The sequence below is a fragment of the Lolium rigidum genome, chromosome 1 (genome assembly GCF_022539505.1).
Source record: "Lolium rigidum isolate FL_2022 chromosome 1, APGP_CSIRO_Lrig_0.1, whole genome shotgun sequence".
Classification (NCBI taxonomy): domain Eukaryota; kingdom Viridiplantae; phylum Streptophyta; class Magnoliopsida; order Poales; family Poaceae; genus Lolium; species Lolium rigidum.
The window spans coordinates 232,812,660-232,833,664 of record NC_061508.1 but is presented as its reverse complement, the minus strand read 5'-3'; the positions used below and the strand labels follow the sequence as shown (position 1 = coordinate 232,833,664).

General features: G+C 48.0%; 2 protein-coding genes and 1 pseudogene across 2 annotated transcripts; 2 read left to right on the top strand and 1 right to left on the bottom strand.

The window, feature by feature from the left end:
• Positions 1 to 2,018: 2,018 nt before the first annotated feature.
• On the top strand, positions 2,019 to 2,786 carry LOC124655962 (uncharacterized acetyltransferase At3g50280-like). Its single transcript, XM_047194787.1, has one exon. It carries the CDS (start codon positions 2,019 to 2,021, stop codon positions 2,784 to 2,786), a length of 768 nt encoding a protein of 255 aa, XP_047050743.1.
• A 4,753-nt stretch (positions 2,787 to 7,539) lies between these two features.
• LOC124655952 lies at positions 7,540 to 8,242 on the top strand (annotated as a pseudogene).
• A 10,689-nt stretch (positions 8,243 to 18,931) lies between these two features.
• LOC124683313 lies at positions 18,932 to 20,616 on the bottom strand. Its single transcript, XM_047217858.1, has one exon. It carries the CDS (start codon positions 20,319 to 20,321, stop codon positions 19,308 to 19,310), a length of 1,014 nt encoding a protein of 337 aa, XP_047073814.1. The 5' UTR covers positions 20,322 to 20,616; the 3' UTR covers positions 18,932 to 19,307.
• Positions 20,617 to 21,005: the final 389 nt, after the last annotated feature.

Genomic DNA, 21,005 nt, shown 5'->3' with positions numbered 1-21,005 from the left:
ATACTCAGCCACGAGACTAATCTATGTGGATACTATGTTTGTGAAGGTCACAGGAGATGCGCCAATGAGCGGGACCGGCAGTGTAGGGAACCAACATCTGAGGAATAGCCTCACGGAGAACGCTTGGTCAGGCTTCGCCTAGGCCGCTTCAAGGAGGAACTAGGCGGATGGTTGGCGAGGAAGTCATCGATCCTGAGGAGAGGCACTCTTCACGGTGACGTGAGATCTTTATGTTACCGGAGTTGCGCAACTAACATTATCAAATTGTATATGAATCCATCCGATATTGAATATATATTGTATGTGGTCATCCGATATTGAATATATATTGTATATTCCTCTTGAATTCTTTTGGTTCTAATTTCAAATTTGTTTGAAATTGTACATTCCATATGCATGTATGTATACGATCTCTTAGTAGAATAGGTGAAACTCCTTCGAAATTAAAGCCAAAGAAATAAAATAATGCAAATTAAAAAGCCAGATTTAGGGGAGGGGGCTAAACCCTAAACCCTGCGGAGGCCTTTGAAGTCGCGGTTGGCCAGAAGAACCGCGACTAAGGTCCTTCTTCTTGCGGCGGCCCACGTGGACGGGCCTTTTGGTCGCGGTTCGTAAGGAGCCGCGACTGAGGGCCTTTAGTCGCGCTACTTTGACGCGGTTGCGCCACCGCGACTAATGGCACTCAAACTCATAAGACCAAGGAAACTTGCAGTACAATGATTCCAACTCTAGATAGCAACATATGACACATGATAGAAACAACTGAAGGTACCATAACGCAAGACCAACGAGTAACACAAAAGTTCATATAATGGAGCGATATAAATTGCCTTTAGTACATCATTTAGAACTGTACAAAACGGTATAAGGCAGAGAATAGAAGATACTGAAGACACTATGATGTAGGACCAACTGGTAAACAAAAGCTCAGATGATGCAGCAGTATTGCTCATGTCATGGAGTCTAGATTATGTATGCCGTGGCTAACTGATGGCAATGTGTGAGATGGCATGAATATGTCACTTACATTGTGGTCCAATTAACTTGCATATGGATAAAAATTGCTGACGGAGGTACAGAAGTGCTGCCGGATTGCAGCACCGGGATGATCGTCTACACCAACAACGAGATTAATCTCGTAGGCTTTAAAATCTTCGAGGGTTAGTCTCATCTCCATCTCGTTGCTCCGATCTTGTAGATTAGATCTTGGCTTTTCTATAGATTAGATCTTGGATTTATTCGTCTTTGCGGTAGGAAATTTTTTATTTTCCATGCAACGAACCCATCAGTAATCGCCTATAATTTTTGGTAAAATAGTTGGTGATTTTTATTGTAATTAAATATATAGAAAATGTGTTATTGTTTAACCAATTTTTCATAGTCACGAGCACATGTTTTTTGTTGTTATAGCTTTTGATTTGTTATTGTAATTGTTGTCAATTTTTGTTGTAAACAAACTATAGCAAAACAATTGTTGTTTAACCACTTTTTATAACACTATTTTGTTTACTTTTTTGTAAATATTTTGTTGTAATAGTACATATATTTTCTAAGCGGAGTGAGAGATTTTGTTGCAATACTATGTATGACTCGGATCAGTCGTAGAATGGCATTTTTGTCGTAAAAATTGTGAAGGTCAGACCCAAAGAACATACCCTTTCGGTTTACTTGGGGGATGTAAGGACTGCGGGTTCAGTTTACAAAACCTAGGGGGCAAAACACAAAATTCGTACACGGTTGATTCTGTACGTCGGATTGCGATCGGATGGCGCGGAGGACAACTGAATTTTTGCTCTACATCCGTCGACCGACGCCCAGCGTTACCCGAAAATTATTGGGTGGGCCTGAGATCTAAAATGCTAGGAGGTTTTAAGAGGTTTAAGCAACAAAAAAAGACATAAAGAAGGGGTCACAGAAAATCAGGACGCAGCATAGGCAGCTCGCACGCAGCCATCAAACCGACCGTGACCCCATGAGCCATGAGGCCATGACTAGTCGACCACTCCGCCCTGGACCGCATGCACCGGAGGTGGTTCCTCGACGGCTGCCCCGTTCCAATCCCCCTGCCCTTCGGCAGCGTGGAGGAAATCGACGGCCAGCGCGTAGGTTCGTACCCGCCAGTGCAGGAGTGCTTCCTCCGTTTCTCGGCGGAGAGCGTGAAGAAGCTCAAGGCGAAGGCGAACGCCGAGATGTCCGGCACCGCCACCGCCACAATTTCCTCGCTGCGAGCCTCGCCGGCGCACTCGTGGCGCGCGGCGTGCCGGGCTCGGAGGCTTGCGCCGGGCCAGGAGACGCTGTACGGCCTCCTCGTCGGATGCCGGGGCCGCGTGGACGGCGTGCCAACGGCTTACGCGGGCAACGCGGTGACGCATGCCGCTGCACGGTCCCCCGCCGGCGAGATCCTCGACAGAGGGCTGGGCTGGGCGGCTTGGCTCCTGAAAAGCTCGCGTCGTTCGTTCGATGAGAGGAGCGCGAGGGAGAAGCTCGCGTCCTGGCCCGGAGAGCCCAACTTCCCAAGCATGGCGGATTTATCGGCTACCGCTCATACGAGCTTGCTGACGGGGAGCTCGCCGCGGTTCGACGTGTACGGGAACGATTTCGGGTGGGGCCGGCCGGTGACCGTGCGGAGCGGCGCCGGGAACAAGCTGGATGGAAAGGTGACCGTGTACGAGGGCGGAGACGGCGCGGGAAGCATGGCAATGGAGGTGTGCCTCGCCCCGGAGGCGCTCGCCAGGCTCGTCGCCGACGACGAGTTCATGACCGCGGTTGGTGCGACTGATTGTTGATTCGGCCGCTCTCTGAATGAATAAATTACTGGGAAGCATCGATGCACCTGGTACGTATAAAACATATTTTAAAAAGGTAAAAAATTAAGGAAAAAAATTTAGCATGTAGAGGGACATATTCTATGTATGCAGGTATAGTTTCACATAAAACCGACAATTTTTGTATCCTGTGTAAAAAGACAAATAATGCTTCGAGAAATAGACTATTTTAGCACAAAATTTTTGTCATTTTTACACAGAGCACAAAACATATTGGTTTTTACTGAAACAACTTTGTGAGCTTGTAACATGTCAAGATATACACGAGATATTTTTATTTATATCTTTTAACATTTATAAATATGTTTAATATTCATTTCAAATAAAGGGTGCATATGCACCCGGTGCAGAAACACCATATCCGCAGAGTATACACTATACAGTTACAAGTCATCTTCTGCTTTTGTGTGATCTATGCCGCTGGCAGAAGCTGAACTTACTCTACAGAATAGTTTTGCTATCGCTGTGATCAATTACAAAACACACAGCGGAGGAAACGTAGTAGCGGTCCATCTGTTCCACAGGCAACGCTTCACGTCAGGAGTAGTCCTAGTTATCATAGACGTCCTGTTGTCCATCCTCCTGGTACTGGTTCTCCTCTTCATAGTCTGGCCATTTGAATAGCCAGGAGCACAGCCATGAGTACTTTAAAGTACTCGCAAACTAATACTAGTGTAAGTACTAATAATTTTAGTAAGAGAGTTCTAAGCTCTAGGTTTATTTGTATAAAGCCAGTTTTATTTCATAAGCATTTAGAAACAAAGACTCTTCATTTGCCTAACTTAACTCAAGTGGGAACATTAGTGTCATTCCCACAACCTCTGTTGTAATCAAGTCAAATTCACCTTTCAATTCACCATTCCTTATTAGAAAACATCTGACAACGGAATAGTATGGCCATCCAACTGTCCATAACCGCGGACACGGCTATTCGAATAGGTTTTTACACTCTGTAGAGGTTGCACACTTGTGCCACAATATTTGATTACATCCGTCAGGGATAGCCCTGAATCATCATACTCAGTATGCGGATCATCAACCATTAACCTTTCACTTACATACCCTAGTATAGGCACCTCCCCCATGAGCTTGGCCTCCTAGTGATAGCAAACTGCCATCCAAGGAACTGCACAGGGCTTGGGTAGGACATTCAACTCTTTTCACGTCATTTCACTTTCAACAGAGGTAGCCTCAGCATAGCCTCTATGAAGCTTGTTCAGAGGGAACCCATACTAAGACACATAAATTTACAGCTAAAGTCTTACCTATAATCAGGTATTGTGGGGTACTCTAAAATTGACATAGCCATTATTTTGCTCTAGCCCATGATCATGGTAAACAACCATGTCATATTTTTACATATTCATGTAGAGTATGTGAAATGTGAATTATGAGAGTTGGAATCAACTCAAAAGAAGTTATGGTTGATTTTCAATAATTGTTTGAATTTTAAAAAGGTGCTGACTTGTTCTTTTTTACTATGTTTTCTACAAAAAATCTAGGGTTGAGACCAGTGTAGTTGGTTAGAGATTTTCATAAGCTTTCCAACAATATTTAATTCATGAAATTTGGCTCAGTAGATTTTGTTCTATTTAATTTTGAGCATGGCATCAGTATTTGAATTCAGCTAAATGAATTAATTCATATTTGAATTGGTGCGCTTGCGCGGCAGAAGTTAACGGGCCAGAGAGAAAAATAAGAAAAGGGCCGGCCCACTGCGTGTCTCGCACACACAGGCCGCCTGACAATGGGTCCCGCATGTCTGCGGCTTTTAAAACCCGAAGCGGTAAGTTTCAAGGTGGGCCGCAGGATTAGATGCAAGATCGATGGCTCACGTTCGTCACCTTCTGCGACGGCGAGCAAACCCTGGACGCGGCAGAGGGGGTCGACGGCGGCTTACCGGAGGCTCGGCGAGGGTTGGCGACGCGGGCAAACGATCGAGGAGTCGACGGCGAGTCGAAGGAGGGTCGAGGGAGCGGCGGAGGTGGTCGGAAGCTTCTCCTCCGTCTGGCTACTGCCGCGGCAGTCTCAGGGGAAATTGGGGCGGCTCCGGTGACAATGTGGAGGGGGAGAGGGTCGAGGAGAGCGAGAGGAAGGAGGGGAGTGAGGTGGTGTGCTCAGAAGGCTTGGGGAGGGGCTCCTTTTATAGCGGGCGAGCGAGTCCGAGATGCGCGGGCATGGCGATGGTGGCGACGGAGCTACAGCGTCGGAGAGGAGTGGGAGAGGACACGGAGCTGTTCCTGGCGTCATTGTGAGCACGACGGGCGTGATGGCATGGAAAATGGTGGACGGAGTGGCTCGGGCGACGTCAGTGTCCTTGCGGCACCGTGGCGGCGGACGTCGACGATGGCGTCGGCGACATTGCACGCGCGGGCAGGTGAGGTTGTCTAGGAGGTTGCTGGTGACGTGCTGAGTGTGCGGGAGAAAAGAGAGGGCGAGGGGAGGTCAACTGCGTCCGGGCGAAGCCGTGCACCGTCGCGTCCAGAGACGTGTTCTGGCGCGCTCTGGCGCGTTCTGGGCGGCATGGGCGCGGGCAGGCTAGATCAGTGCACGCGTCTCCTCGGTCGATGGCGTGCACGAGCGTGCTCAGGAGGGTGAGGTGAGCGTCCAGGACATCGTGAGGTGGGCTGGAGTGGATGGGAGGGGGAAATGGCATGATGAGTGCCATGATGCCACGGCATGGTGGTGTCCTTGATGTTTTTATGCATGATCACTGGTCTCTGATGCTTGGTAATGTTCACTGGGTGCAAGAGGAGACTGATGATGACCTAAGGCTCGATGGTTTAGTCCAAAACATGTGGGATATAAGGATGTATGGGGTTGGCAGATTAGTGCATGCCAAATGTTCGATGAAATGGCCGAAAGAACTTTGAATTCAAATTTTGCCAAAATACTGTATGGGTGTTATTCAATTAATGTTTGGAACCTATTGATTGTGTTGGTTTGTAAAATGGAGCTGATTTGGTGAGCATCAAATTTGATGTGATCTTGTTTCTATTTCAATGTTGCCACTTGGCATCCTTATATTAAGCAATTGAAAAGGAACCATTCAAAATGGTCAACACCAAAAGTTTTCATCTTGATGAGGTCTTGGATGAGGTGCAAAGAGTTGGGAGAGTTTAGTTTACAAATTTCTTAATACGAGGGCTCAAAGTGGGTACCCTGATATAAATGTCAATTTTGACCATTATCTTATGTGAGTGTGTTTTGTTATTTCCTTTGATTTGCTTTGCATTTCCTTGATTCAAAAGGTGTTATTAAGTGTTTAGTTATGTTTCCAAACCATTGGCACAAAGCATAATGGCCTAGGTTAGAGTTTTGCAAAAATAGCCATTGGCTCATATGTGGTGTTATTCTTATTTTCTTTTCTTTTCATTTGTTTCTCTTTGATGCACTTAGGCATGGTTTAGGGTTCATTTAGTGTTAGATTGGGTTTAGTAATGGTTTCAAATCATTTAGCTAAAGTAAAAATGGCATAGACCAAGATTTGCAAAATTGGCTATAAGCTCACATATGCTTCTTTGGTTTTATCTTTGATTGTGAAAAAGAGCAAGGTTTCAGGGTTTAGGAACATTTCAAAATACTTCACACAAGCATCATGGCAAAACTCACAATATTTAGGCATGAGCACTATGCACATTATAGAACTCAAATAAAGTTTTTGTTGGTTCCAATTTTTGGAAAAAGGAATTTGTCTTCTTCATTGTTTTTGGAAATTGGGATGTTACAAGGATGCATGAAGTTTTCTCCCTCGTGGACCTTGTTGCGTCCATCCCATATGTGCCACATGGCAGTCATGGCCGTAGTGAGTTCGAGATCAGATCGTCTCTCCAAGAAATCCATAGCCCAGACTCGAGGAGATATGAAGTGGCTCCGTCCCAATCAGGTCATGTACTGTTGCCTGATTTCCCGCCACACCTCATTTGAAGCGCATGCTCCACAGTCTCGCGCTGGCCACAGAAGATGCACAACTCCCACGCTGCAATACAATGCATGAGCTGGCAGAAGGGCGAAGCAACTCCTGATTTCCTGACATCTCTCAAGCTTAGGAGCTTCTAACATTTCACGTAGGCCATGTCCATATGTTCAAAACGTAAGTCCCTCGCCCTTCCTTTCTCCACTCCATTTCTCTCTTCTACTTCATTCACAGAAAATATACTAGGTGGTACCCTTGTGTTATCATGTTCAAACCATACCACCTCTTATATACATAGTTTCATTGGATGTAGAGGCACGATGTTTCACTGTATAAATGCTATAGATTTCCAACAGTGTACCTTGCCATGGATCAGGGAGCATGTGGTTTGTATTCAAGAGTACACTGTTTGGCTTGTAAATTTCGGATGCTCTCACTGATGAAGCTTCAGGGCTGACCAATAACCACATTTATCACCAAACCAAATGGGTCTGTCATACATATACCGGCTAGGCTATGTGCATCAATTGATGCAGAAGTCGGGGCACTCCACGTTTGAAAAAAAAAACAAATACATACATACACCAGCTTATAAACATTAATCTGCTAATCAATGTGAGTCTTATTTGCGTGGGAACCTGAATTTGTACGGTAAATCGAATTCTCCATGGCGTGCTTATTCGCGTATCAAAGGGAAGAATACACTTAATGTAGAATCTTCATATTATTTGCCCTCATTCAAATTTGTATGGAAAAATGAATCATACTTATAGCAGGCTGCTCAAATGATCAGCAAGAATGCTTCCTCCATTTCTCGGCGGAGAGCGTGAAGAAGCTCAAGGCGAAGGCAAGCACCGAGATGTCCGACACCACCACCATAATTTCCTCGATGCAGGCCCTGCTGGCGCACCTGTGGCTCGCGGTGTGCCGGGCTCGGAGGCTTGCACCGGATCAGGAGACGCTGTACACTCTCCTCGTCGGATGCCGGGGCCGAGTGGATGGCGTTCCAACAGATTACTTGGGCAACGCGGTGGCGCATGCCGCTGCGCAGTCCCCCGCCGGCGAGATCCTCGACGGAGGGCAGGGCAGGGCGGCTTGGCTCCTCAACAGAGCAGTCTCATCGTTCGACAAGAGGAGCGCGAGGGAGAAGCTCGCGTCCTGGCCAGGAGAGCCCAACTTCCCAAGCATGGCGGCTTTATCGGCTACCGCTCATACGAGCTTGCTGACGGGGAGCTCGCCGCGGTTCGACGTTTACGAGAACGACTTCGGGTGGGGCCGGCCGGTGACCGTGCGGAGCGGCGCCGGGAACAAGCTGGATGGAAAGGTGACCGTGTACGAGGGCGGAGACAGCGCGGGAAGCATGGCGCTGGAGGTGTGCCTCGCCCCGGAGGCGCTCGCCTTCCTCGTCGCCGACGACGAATTCATGGCCGCGGTTGGCGCGACTCATTGTTTATTCGGTCACTCTCTGAATAAATTACTGGGAAGCATGGATGTCCCCTGATTCATCTTAATCATTTTTGTGTACATGGGCACCACTGATTTCTTTATCCAGAAAATGAAAGTCATATTTCTAAGTTTTAAAATATTTTGAAAGGAAGCATGATGTAGCCAATAATGTATCTTGCAAACGTGCTAATTTTCAATTGGAAATAATATGTATTTTAGTCTAAATAAAAATGATGAAAATATAGGTTAAAACATAAAACATTTGAAATTGAGATTTTACACGTTGGTGGAATATATCATTAGCTACTTTTAGAACTTTATTTCATAATTTTTCGAAACCTATAAATATAAATTTTTGAATTTTCTAAAATGCCGAGAGCACAAGTGCTTGGGAGCAAAACTGACTTTCAGGTGTAGAAGCAATCAAACTATTAATAGTAAGTACTTTTCACTTAAGATTTCAAAGCAGAGTATCGGAAGTACTTCCGATACTCTGCTTTGAAATCTTAAGTTCATATGCACCCGGTATGTATAAAATATATTTTAAAAACATAAAAAAATAAGGAAAAAAATTTAGCATGTAGAGGGACATGTTCTATATGTGCACGTATAGTTTCACATAAAACCGACAATTTTTGTATCCTGTATAAAAAGACAAATAATGCCTAGAGAAATAGACTATTTTTGCATAAAAATTTGTCATTTTTACACAGAGCACAAAACATATCGGTTTTTGCTGAAACAACTTTTTGAGCATGTAACATGTCAAGGTATACACGAGACATTTTTATTTATATTTTTTAACATTTATAAATATGTTTAATATGCATTTCAAATAAAGGGTACATATGCACCCGGGTGCAGAAACACCCTGTCCGCAGAGTATACACTATACAGTTACAAGTCATCTTCTGCTTTCGTGTGATCTATGCCGTAGGCAGAAGCTGCACTTACGCTACAGAATACTTTTGCTATCGCTGGGAACCCAAGACATCTCGTCATCGGTGTGCATTCAGAATTTCCTAGCATTTATCCTAAGTTGCTTGTAAGTTTGGTGACTCCAAACGTTAAGTTGCTCCATCGCTGAAACGATTTACAATGCATGGGCTGGCAGAAGAGCGAAGCAACTCCTGATTTCCTGACGTCTCTCAAGCTTAGGAGCTTCTAACATTTTACGTAGGCCCTGTCCATATGTTCAAAATGTAAGTCCCTCGCCCTTCCTTTCTCCACTCCATTTCTCTCTTCTACTTCATTCACAGAAAATATACTAGGTGGTACTCTTGTGTTATCATGTTCGAACCATACCACCTCTTATATAACAAAGTTCCATTGAATGTAGACGCACGATGTTTCACTGTATAAATGCTATAGATTTCCAACAGTGTACCTTGCCATGGATCAGGAAGCATGTGGTTTGTATTAAAGAGTACACTGTTTGGCTTTGGCTTGTAAATTTCGGATGCTCTCATGGATGAAGCTTCTGGGCTGACCAATAACCACATTTATCACCAAACCAAATGGGTCTGTCATACATATAGCAGTTAGGCTATGTGCATCAATTGATGCAAAAGCCAGGGCACTCCACGTTTCAAAAAAAAAAAATACATACACCAGCTTATAAACCTTAATCTGCTAATCAATGTGAGTCTTATTTGCGTGGAAAACTGAATTTGTACGGTAAAACGAATTCTCCATGGTGTGCTCATTCGCGTACAAAATTAAAATGGTGATCGTTATCAAAGGGAAGAATACACTGAATGTAGAATCTTCATATTATTTACCCTAATTCAAATTTGTATGGAAAAATGAATTATACTTACAGCAGGCTGCTCAAATGATCAGCAAGAAACAGCTGATCAAATGATCACACCTCTCCTTCCATGTCCAGTTTGTTTTGGGCGAATCAATATCAAGACCAGCAAGGGAGTCGCACATTCCGTGCGACTAGACTAGCGTGTCATTTCTTCCTATAAATGATGCTATGCTACCAGGCCATCCAGGGTTCTGAAAGGGGAAAACCAATCCTGCTCGTCCAATCATGTGCGACAGTAATTTTTTCAGCCCCACTTTTCAGGGGTATTTTATAACATACCATACTTTTCTTTGATTTTCTATTATTTACCACATGACCACCACCTATCATTGTCACTGACAGGTGGTGGTCACATGGCAAATAATAGAGAATCAAAGAAAAGTGTGGTATATTATAAAATATCCCCTTTTTTCATAGCAACCGTTGGATGCAGTGATTTCTTTTTGCACCTCTGGCTCGTCTAGATGGGTCAATGATGGCTGGGACCAGCCTCTTGCGGGACCGGCAGACAGAGGCAGCCACGCTACTCGTTGTACGTCGCCTTCCTTCCCGTACCTACAGGGAAGAAGTGAAAACCTAGATCGCACGGGGCACCCTCCAATCCGTCGCCTCCCTCTCCTCCCCAATCCCCGCACGAGCTCTCTCTTCCCCAATCCCCAGCTCTCCTCCTCCCCTAATCACAACAGCGAATGTGGCCAGCGGCAGGAGCAGCCGCAGATCGTGCAGCTCTAGGAAAGGAGGTTGATGGGGGCGGCTGGAGACGGCAGCAGCTGCGGCACGGAGCGCGCGGCCGAGCGGAGGCGACGATTGGACATGTCCTTGCCCAATCCCCGACGAACTCTCTCCTCCTCCCAACGGTGGCGCGTCGCCTCTTCTCGGGATGGAGTCGGACGGGGACGGCCGCTGTGGGGAGGTTGAGGAGCTGGTGCGGCCGTCGGGTGAGAGCGCGGGGAGGAGCAGGAGGAGGGAGCGGAGGACCACGCGGCTCAGCGCCGATGCGGTCAAGAAACCTGCAGCGGCGTCGTCCATCGACCATCAGCATAGGTACACATGCATGCCAGGCCGCACTTTTCTTGGCTTTCCTTTGGGTTCCCCTTCGATTCGCTATTATACACCTCTTCTTAGGGTTTGTCTCTCGTTCTGTGAGCCAGAGAATACTGGTCCTCGGTTCCTCGGCTTAGAGCATCACTAGTAGTACCCCTAAACCCTCAAACCTTCAAAGCATTTTAAGGATTGAGAATTGGCAGTTTTTGTCACTTTTGAGGGGTGAAAAACAGAGGCAAAGACTAGAACCCTCAAATTTTTAAGGATTCGAGGGTTCTAGTCTTTGTTGCAACCCTCAAACCCTCAAACTATTATTTGACATATATCACAATTATCACTAGAAAAACACATTCAACCATGAAACAAACTAGGACATGAAAGATCATTTATGCATAGTTTAATAGTTTACATCACAAAATCGTCATCTTCCCCCTCTCGTCGGCACCGTCACTAAAAAGTTGCACCTTGGTGCCATCTCCTAGACCGCCCCACCGCCATCAAGCACCTCCATATATAGGTGTCGGTGGTGGAGTCCTCCACACCGCCATCGCCACCACCACTCATCGGAGTGTCACCCCGAAGAGTAGAGGGCGCAGCACGGAATATCCTCTTCCTCTCCGCGATGTCTTCCTTGTACTCCTTCCACCATGCTAATTGCTCTTCATCCATGTCCTTCTTCGACATCATCATGTGCTCCTTCTCTTCCACCATGAGTTCTTTCCATGCCTTTGCTTCTTTGACCTTGATTATCCTCTCCTCCAAGTCGGCCTTGCGCGCTCTTTTTTCAGCCTTGCGCTTCGCTTCTTCACGCCTTGCTTCAACTTGTGCAAGTTTCACCTCTTTCTTCTTCTCGGTGATAAGAAGCTTTTTCTCCAATGTCTTCATTGTCAATGTCTCCCTTGACTTCATCATGTGCTACATCTTCTCCCTCATGCTTGACACCTCTCCTTCCATTTTCATCCTTAACTTTGCCTTCTTGGTTCCCTCGGGCTTTCCCGCGTTCATTTCCTCCTCATCACTATCATCCATCCTAAGCATTGCCGACTTCTTGGGTGCGGTCTCTTGATCCCTCAACTTCCACTTGTCAAAATCTTTGAGATGTTCCCAAGCATGCTTAAATGCGAATGGTTTTCCCTTGAAAGCGGGCATCTCCATGTACAATGCCCTCCTACAAGAACACACATATGCATAGAACATCAAAATAACACACATATGCATAGACCATCAAAATAACACACATATGCACTTACATAGTCACTCTCGACGCTTCCACTAGGCGGTGCATGAATCACTTGTGCCATTGCCGCACTCCAACGAGCACACTGGGGCTTCATCAACTCCCGCCGGCCTTAAAGCGACCGGTATGAACGAGAGATGTACCCACCGGTCTTCGACTTCATCTTGCAATAGGTGTCCTCTATGCGTTGCCAATATCGTTTACCGGTTTGATCGGTACCGGTGCTTGCATCCATCCCCATAGCAGCCCAAGCACGAACCAAGAGAATGTCTTCAGCGACGCTATAGTTGGTGGAGCGCACGACGGTGGAGCGGGCGGCGGTGGTTGCAGATCCGTTCAGAAAGGCATTTTTAACATCCAATTGGTGGACCGGCCATTGAGAAGAAACAGCGAGAGAGAGGACAACGCGGATCGTGCTGGGTTTAACCACATGGGAGAAGGTTTTTTCGTAGTCGATCCCTTCTGCCTGGGAGAATCCGCGGACAACCCAGCGGGCTTTGTATCGGGCGAGGGAGCCATCGGAGTGGTGTTTGTGCCTGAAAACCCACTTGCCACTGACGATGTTGTGCTGGGAGGGACGAGGGACGAGGGACCAGGTCTCGTTTTGAATGAGCACCTGGTACTCCTCACCCATGGCGCTCGACCAGTTTGGGTCGGCAAGAGTGACGCGGTAGGTGCGAGGCAAAGGAGAGATAGAGGAAGTCGTGGCAAGGAAGTTGAGTTTACGAGAGGGAAGAGAAAAGCCCGATTTACCCCGCCGACGAGATCCTTGACGGAGGGCTGGGCAGGGCGGCTTGGCTCCTGAACAGAGCAGTCGCATCGTTCGACGAGAGGAGCGCGAGGGAGAAGCTCGCGTCCTGGCCCGGAGAGCCCAGCTTCCCAAACATGGCGGCTTTATCGGCTACCGCTCACACGAGCTTGCTGACGGGGAGCTCGCCGCGGTTCGACGTTTACGGGAACGACTTCGGGTGGGGCCGGCCGGTGACCGTGTGGAGCGGCGCGGGGAACAAGCTGGATGGAAAGGTGACCGTGTACGAGAGCGGAGACGGCGCGGGAAGCATGGCGCTGGAGGTCTGCCTCGCCCCGGAGGCGCTCGCCAGGCTCGTCGCCGACGACGAGTTCATGGCCGCGGTTGGTGCAACTGATTGTTGCTGGGAAGCATCGAATGCTCCCGGCAAGGATTCATCTTAATCATTATGGTATGGCATCAAATTTCACTTAAGATTTCAAAGCAGAGTACACACTATACAGTAACAAGTCATCTTCTGCTTTCGTGTGATCTATGCCGCTGGCAGAAGCTGAACTTAGGCTACAGAATAGTTTGCTATCGCTATGAACGCAAGACATCTCGTCGTCGGTGTGCATTCAGAATTTCCCAGCATTTATCCTAAGTTGCTTGTAAGTTTGGTGACTACAAATGTTTTTTTTTTCAGAGAACACGTGAATTTTATTGATCACATAACCATAGTGTCTTTACTCGGATACAATTCGGAGCAACACCACGCGACCAAACTAGAGTTCTCGCAAAGCCTAGCTAGAGAGTGTGCCACAACATTTGCACCTCTCAAAACATGTTGGAAACTACAAGAAGAAAAAGTAATAGCTAAAAACTTGATATCTTCAATCACCGATCATAGAAAAGATCGGTCAGTCACCAAGGTTGTCACTCGGTGGACTACAGATAGGCAGTCTCAAGCAACGAACAATCGATCAAAGCCTTCGTCTTTGGCAAAATGGACATCCCGACGTAGCGCCAATGCTTCAGCAAGTTCCAGCAATGTTACCTCCTGTAGGTGCTCGCCACAAGTCGCTAAGCACGATCTAGTGTGGACCCTGATAATGATGCCGATGCCCATATGCCTGGAAGAGGAGAAGATCGCCGCATCCACGTTGATGAGAACTGTACCTTCCAGCGGCAAAGAGCATTTAAAGCTCGACGAAGTAGTCTCACGCCTATGGGTGGTAGCAGGTTTGTATGGATGTTGAGTAATCATCTCAATATAAGCCTTTACCTTTGTTACAATGGTCCGAGGATGCATCAAGTTTTCTCCCTCACGGACCTTGTTACGCGCATCCCAGATATGCCACATGGCAGTCATGGCCGTAGTGAGTTCGAGATCAGATCCTCTCTCCAAGAAATCCACAGCCTAGAGCCCTAGACTTGAGGAGATGTGAAGTGGCTCCGTCCCAATCGAATCATGTACTGTTGCCTGATTTCCCGCCACACCTCATTTGCAAAATGACATAATAGGAGCGCATGCTCCCTCGCGCTGGCCACAGAAGGTGCACAACTCCAATGCTGCAATGATTTACAATGCATGGGCTCGCAGAAGGGCGAAGCAAGTCCTGATTTCCTGACGTCTCTCAAGCTTAGGAGCTTCTAACATTTCCAAAACGTAAGTCCCTCGCCCTTCCTTTCTCCACTCCATTTCTCTCTTCTACTTCATTCACAGAAAATATACTAGGTGGTACTCTTGTGTTATCATGTTCGAACCATACCACCTCTTATATAACAAAGTTCCATTGAATGTAGACGCACGATGTTTCACTGTATAAATGCTATAGATTTCCAACAGTGTACCTTGCCATGGATCAGGAAGCATGTGGTTTGTATTAAAGAGTACACTGTTTGGCTTTGGCTTGTAAATTTCGGATGCTCTCATGGATGAAGCTTCAGGGCTGACCAATAACCACATTTATCACCAAACCAAATGGGTCTGTCATACATATAGCAGTTAGGCTATGTGCATCAATTGATGCAAAAGCCAGGGCACTCCACGTTTCAAAAAAAAAAAACAAATACATACACCAGCTTATAAACCTTAATCTGCTAATCAATGTGAGTCTTATTTGCGTGGAAAACTGAATTTGTACGGTAAAACGAATTTTCCATGGTGTGCTCATTCGCGTACAAAATTAAAATGGTGATCGTTATCAAAGGGAAGAATACACTGAATGTAGAATCTTCATATTATTTACCCTAATTCAAATTTGTATGGAAAAATGAATTATACTTACAGCAGGCTGCTCAAATGATCAGCAAGAAACAGCTGATCAAATGATCACACCTCTCCTTCCATGTCCAGTTTGTTGTGGGCGAATCAATATCCAAGACCAGCAAGGGAATCGCAAATTCGGTGCGACTAGACTAGTGTGATAGTCTTAGAGCATCTCTAACAGAGCCCGTAAACTGGGCAAAACCGAAAACTAACTGCCAATTTACGCGTTCGGTTCAGAAAATGGTGCAGATCAGTCACTGTAAACGAGCTAAAACCGAAAAAAGTTTTCAGGCCGAGACCGAAAACCCAACTCGGCCTGTATTTGTAGGGGCTGAAACTGCGAACTGAACACGAACCCAACTCGTGGCACGCTGAAATTTCAGCTCGAGATAACTACTTCCGCCGGTACAGTTGCCAGAATCCAACCAAATTCACCGGAATCCGACCAAATTCCGGCGAGCTCACGCCGGTGTGGAACGGCACGGGCGGGGCGAAGCAAGGCCGGGGCAGGCCGAGGCAGGGCTGGCCGGGGCTGGGCGAGGGCAGGCCGGGGCGCGGCCGAGGCGGAGCCAAGCTGGGCGGAGCAGGGGCAGGCCGGGGCGCGGCCGTGCAGGCGCGGGGCGGGGCCGGGCGGCGGCGGCCGCAGCGCGCGACGGCCGGGGCAGGGCGCGGCAGGCACCGGGCTGAGTAGGGGCGCGGCCGTGCAGGCACGGGGCGGAGCGGGGCGAGGCCGTGCAGGCGCGGGCGGGGCCGGGCGCGACGACGGCCGGGTGGGGCAGGCAGGGCGCGGCGGCGCGCGGCGGCCGGGCCGGACATGCTGCTGGCTGTGGAGTGCACGGGAGGAAGAAGAAGGAGATAGAAAAAAAAAGAGGAATATGGAATATTTAAGGAATATGCTGATTTACGGTTTTTGTTTACGAGGACTATTCTGCGCCACCAATTTTTCGACCCATAAACACGAGTTCAGTGAACTGAACTTCACGTTTTCAGTTCGCGTTTTTATAGGCTCTGCTGAAGATACTCTTACAAAGCAATGAAAGAGAAGCGATTCTTGGGGTCACACCTCAAACTGCTCCATCTGCACGTCAATGGCCTTGAGCGGGACGTAGTTGCCGAGGTAGACCTCGAGATGGTCGGAGATGTTGCTCTTATGGATGCTCTCATGGTGGTAGCTCTTGCACACCAAGTAGACCATCATGTATAAGATTGAAGCACTAGCTATTTATACCAAAAGTTCGAACTTAGAGCATCATCACTGCGGCTCTCCATAGCGGTTCCGATAGCGATTTTGGGGGCCGAGCCAAAATGGGCTCACACCGGCACGCCCCAAATAGCGCCGGCGCTTTTCCGAGTCCAATAGAAGCGTTGGCAATCCCGTGTCATCCCCTTGGCGAAGGGCACGCCGGTGCCTCGCGAGACGGAAAATTTTGGGTGTCGGAGCCGCCTGTCAGCCACACATCCCAAAATTATACATCTTCTCCACCAAAACCCCATCCCCTCCGCCGCTCATTTCTCCCACCCGCCGCTCCATCTCCCATCCAGCCTCCAACCCGAAAAACTCTCGCCGCCGCCATGCCACCGAAGTGAAAGGCTCCGGCGAAGGCAGCGAAACTGCCGATGAAGGCGCCCCCAAGCCACGCACCGTGACGCCGAAGGAGAAGCCAGCGACCATGTCGCAGGAGGAGTGGGAGGAGGAGAAACGCCGCTGCTCCTTTGTGACAACCGACCGCAAAAGGCGGCGCGTCGCCGCTCTCAAGGCAGGGCGGCGGCCTCAGCAACTTCTCGAGCACACCGTCGTCGCTGGGGTCCTAAAAATAATGCTTTTCACATGATAATTTTTCCCCTTTTACATAGACCATAAAAATCATCACTTTTTCCCTAACCAATGCACATATATAGTGGAGATGTACATGTACAATTTTTTGTTCAAAAAATTTAACACTTCAAAATATGATTGTTTTGGTAGAGAAAGAATATGCATCCAGGAGGCAAATTGAATTTTCAAGAATCCCGCTTGTTTCCAAACCTACTACTTTCTAGTTTATTATTATCAGTTTGGATTGTGATGGAGCCATGTACGCGCAACTTTTAGGTTCAGTTAAATATTTACTTAACCCATTTGCAGCACATATATATGAAACAAATACGCCAGAGTGGAACCCGTAAACCTAGATATTTGTCTACACAGTTTAGGTATGCACGATCTGTTATTCCACCGACACTTTTTACCCTGTAAAACTGCTTCGTGATTTGTTTTGATATTCCACGTTATGCGGTATCCGTTAGAGATGATCAAAGTTTAATAAAATTTCAAGATTCCTATCAAAAGGTCTAACACATAGAAATAAACTCTACTACTCGTTCTTTCCTCTACACATCCCCTCTCCATTCCTCTATCCTTATACTTTGCAATAAACTTCTATTATGGGTAGTGCAACGGCCACATTTGCCCAATACCTCATTTACTAGCATAAATTTGGTGGTTGGATTCAGATATACACTGTTTTGCTAGATAGAAGTTATTCTCTATCATGATAGAAGCTATTGATTCTCTATCATCGCGAATTCGCCATCAGCAAGGAACATGTGGTTCTCACTTCTTGTCAAGTTCTCAGGCTCGCGTAGTCGTATTTACTATGGTAGTGGAAAAAAGAACAGTTACCATCAAAATGGTCACATAGAAGCTTTAAAAAGCTATAGTAGATACTCGTCTGACTATTCTTTGTAAGTCGAGAAGAATACTATGGCCACAACAGAACACAGGGTTGATGCATCATCCGAACGTATGCTCATACACCCCAGCTTTGTATGGCTTACAATCAGGCAGGTGCACTTGATTTGTGAGTTCCTGAAGTCTCATTCCCCTAACTTTGCTACGTAACATTTCAGGAATCTCATCCAAAGTCTCATTAGCCTAACTTTGCTAACAAAGCAATAAACTTCCGTCTCACTCTCTTCCTCCTCAATTCATGGTTTCACTTTTGCAAAATCGTCTCCTACATTCCTCGCTTCTTATAATTTGCCAAAAAAAAAATAGTGTGTGTAGTGTCACACCCATATTTGCAACATGCGACCTTTAGTAGCATAATTTGGTGGTTGGATGCAATGCACACTGTTTTGCTAGATCAAGCTATTGATTCTCTATCATGGCTATCGGCAGGGCATATGTGGTTCTGAGGGCCATTTTCCTTGTATCTTTGCAAGCTCTGGTGCTCACGTAGTCATACGGAGCTACAGCTATGATCAGCTTGAAACGATGAAGCTGCTAGGCAATCCGGTTACTTTGGATGGCAAACAGAACACTACTCGACATCTTGTTCATTCAGAAGAAATAATTAAGAAATCCAAAACCTAGTAAATTCTCCTCATACTGAACCCATACACAATTAGTGCTCACTTCACATCTTGGTCATTCAGAAGAAACAAGGATGATTAGCTAGTAGAGTAGAATCCATACACAATTAGTGCCCATCTCACACAAAGTTTATTCAGAAGAAACGACGATGATTGGTTAGACAAGTCCAGAAAAACCAAAACCCAGCAAATTCTCCGGATACTAGAATCCCTACACAGTTATTAGCATCACTTGCTGATCTAGTTATAATTAATGTTACCAGCACTTTAGTTACTCCTAATCGCAGCAAGTGTACATTAATTGCAGAATCTTCAAACCCTGATAAGTAGATTAAATATAACATGCAAGTCATCCAGTATAGAAGAAGCAATCAAGCTGATGGTAGTATCTAGTGTTGTATCATTCCCATCCCCTGATTACAGATTGGTACTACACAAATGCAACATCCAGTTGATCCTCGTGTTACAGCAGGCAGGTGAAATGATCACCGAGAAACAGGTGATCAAATGATACCACCTCCCTTTAGTTTCATTCCAATGTTTCCATCAAGCAAGGGAATTGCAAATTGTGTGGGACTAGACTAGCGTGTCGTAGCGTGGTAGTAGAGTATTACAAAGACGATAGATATCCAAGGAAGGAATGAAGGAAGGGAGTGAATGGAAGCGAGTGTGGTCAGACCTCGAAGTGCTCCATCTGCACGTCGCTGGCCTTGAGCGGCACGTAGTCGCCGAGGTATACCTCGAGGTGGTCGGAGATGTTGCTCTTGTCGATGCTCTCGTGGTGGTAGCTCTTGCATACGAGGTAGACCATGGTCTGCACGACGAGCGCGACCATGACGACGGCGCAGAGCGCGGCGAGCATGGCGAGGCCGAGCAGGAGCCTGGCCCCGGCGCCGAGGCCGTGTCGGCCGCCCTGCACGACCCATGAGCGGAAGAGCAGCTCGACGACGACGAATACGAGGTTGAGCGTGGCGAAGATGGCTGCGGCGGTGCGCAGGTTGCCCCGGATGAGCGCCTTGCTCTTGCGCATGGCCTGGAAGCCCTTGAGGTCCTCGAGCACGGAGACGACGCTGGCGAGGTGCCAGACGACGCTGAGGTAGACGAGGCCCGCGAGGTAGGCGACGACGACGAGGACGGCGAGCAGGCCCGCGAGGCCCGACCCGTTGTCGGTGGCGACGAGGAGGCCGACGAAGACGGCGACGAAGACGAGGTGGTAGGCGAAGAGCAGGCCGAAGGCGGCGACGAAGGTGGCGGCGAGGCGGCGCCAGACGCGCGGCACCACGGAGAGCACGCGCGGGAAGGTGAGCGCGTCGCGCTTGGCGGAGTAGACGGACGCGACGGAGAAGACGGCGGCGGCGGTGGAGAGGAGCGAGAGGAGGAGCAGGGCGAGGAGGTAGGCGGCCTTGAAGAGGACCAGCGCGGCCCAGTCGGCGCCGAGCCGCTGCAGGATCCGCTGCTGCGAGGCGGTGCCCGGGGAGGAGGACTCGAGGGCGGTGTCGTCGGAGTCGATGGTGCGGAAGAGGGCGTGGGAGATGGCGATGTGCGCGAGGAAGAGGGCGGAGAGCGGGAGCACGAAGGCGGCGGCGATGCGGGCGTAGAGCGGGCGGTGCGCGCGCAGGATGGCCACCGACTCCCGGTAGATGCCCAGCGGGCCCAGGAACTGCAGCTCCTCCGGCTCGCACTCCATGGCTGGACGGCCTAAGCTGGTGGTGGTGGTGGTGGTGGTGGAGGGTGGAGATCCGAGCTAATTGAGCTTGCGGGGAGGATCTGGAGGTTGGTGTGGCGGGGAATTTGGAGATTGAGGGTGGGATTTGGGGGGAGGGGGCTGGGATTTGGGGAAATCGCACGCGTGGGAGAAGAAGAAGCAAGAGCTTGGGTGGGAATTGGGGATGGTTGACGAAATAAATTGGGTGTTTGCCTGGCGGATAAGCAAGCGACCGGTCGTCGGTCACGGTTGCAGAATCCGACCGACAGACCGACGAATGAAGCGGAAGCGGGGCGACGCGTGCTCTGTGCAGGCTTCCGCGAAATGACGTGCAAAAATGGCATCGTTGATGGACTCAACTCAGTGCAGCTCCCCCCAACAACCCTGGGCTCGGCCTAGCTACGTTACATAAGGGCATGGGCCACTCATCACGCGTCGAGGTTTACTACAACTAGACCAGCGGAAAGCACTACGAGGCTTTCCCTCGGCCCAACATATCCCATTTCTATGACTGTTCAACCAGCCACACTCTTTCATTCTCTCCATGAGTTGGAATGCGCTAGGGTTAGCATTTCCAAAATCTCCATATATTAAAGAAATCGTTATTTTGTTCTTCTATTACAAGTAGGGTCCAATGTTAATTACACAAAAATATAGATCTCATTT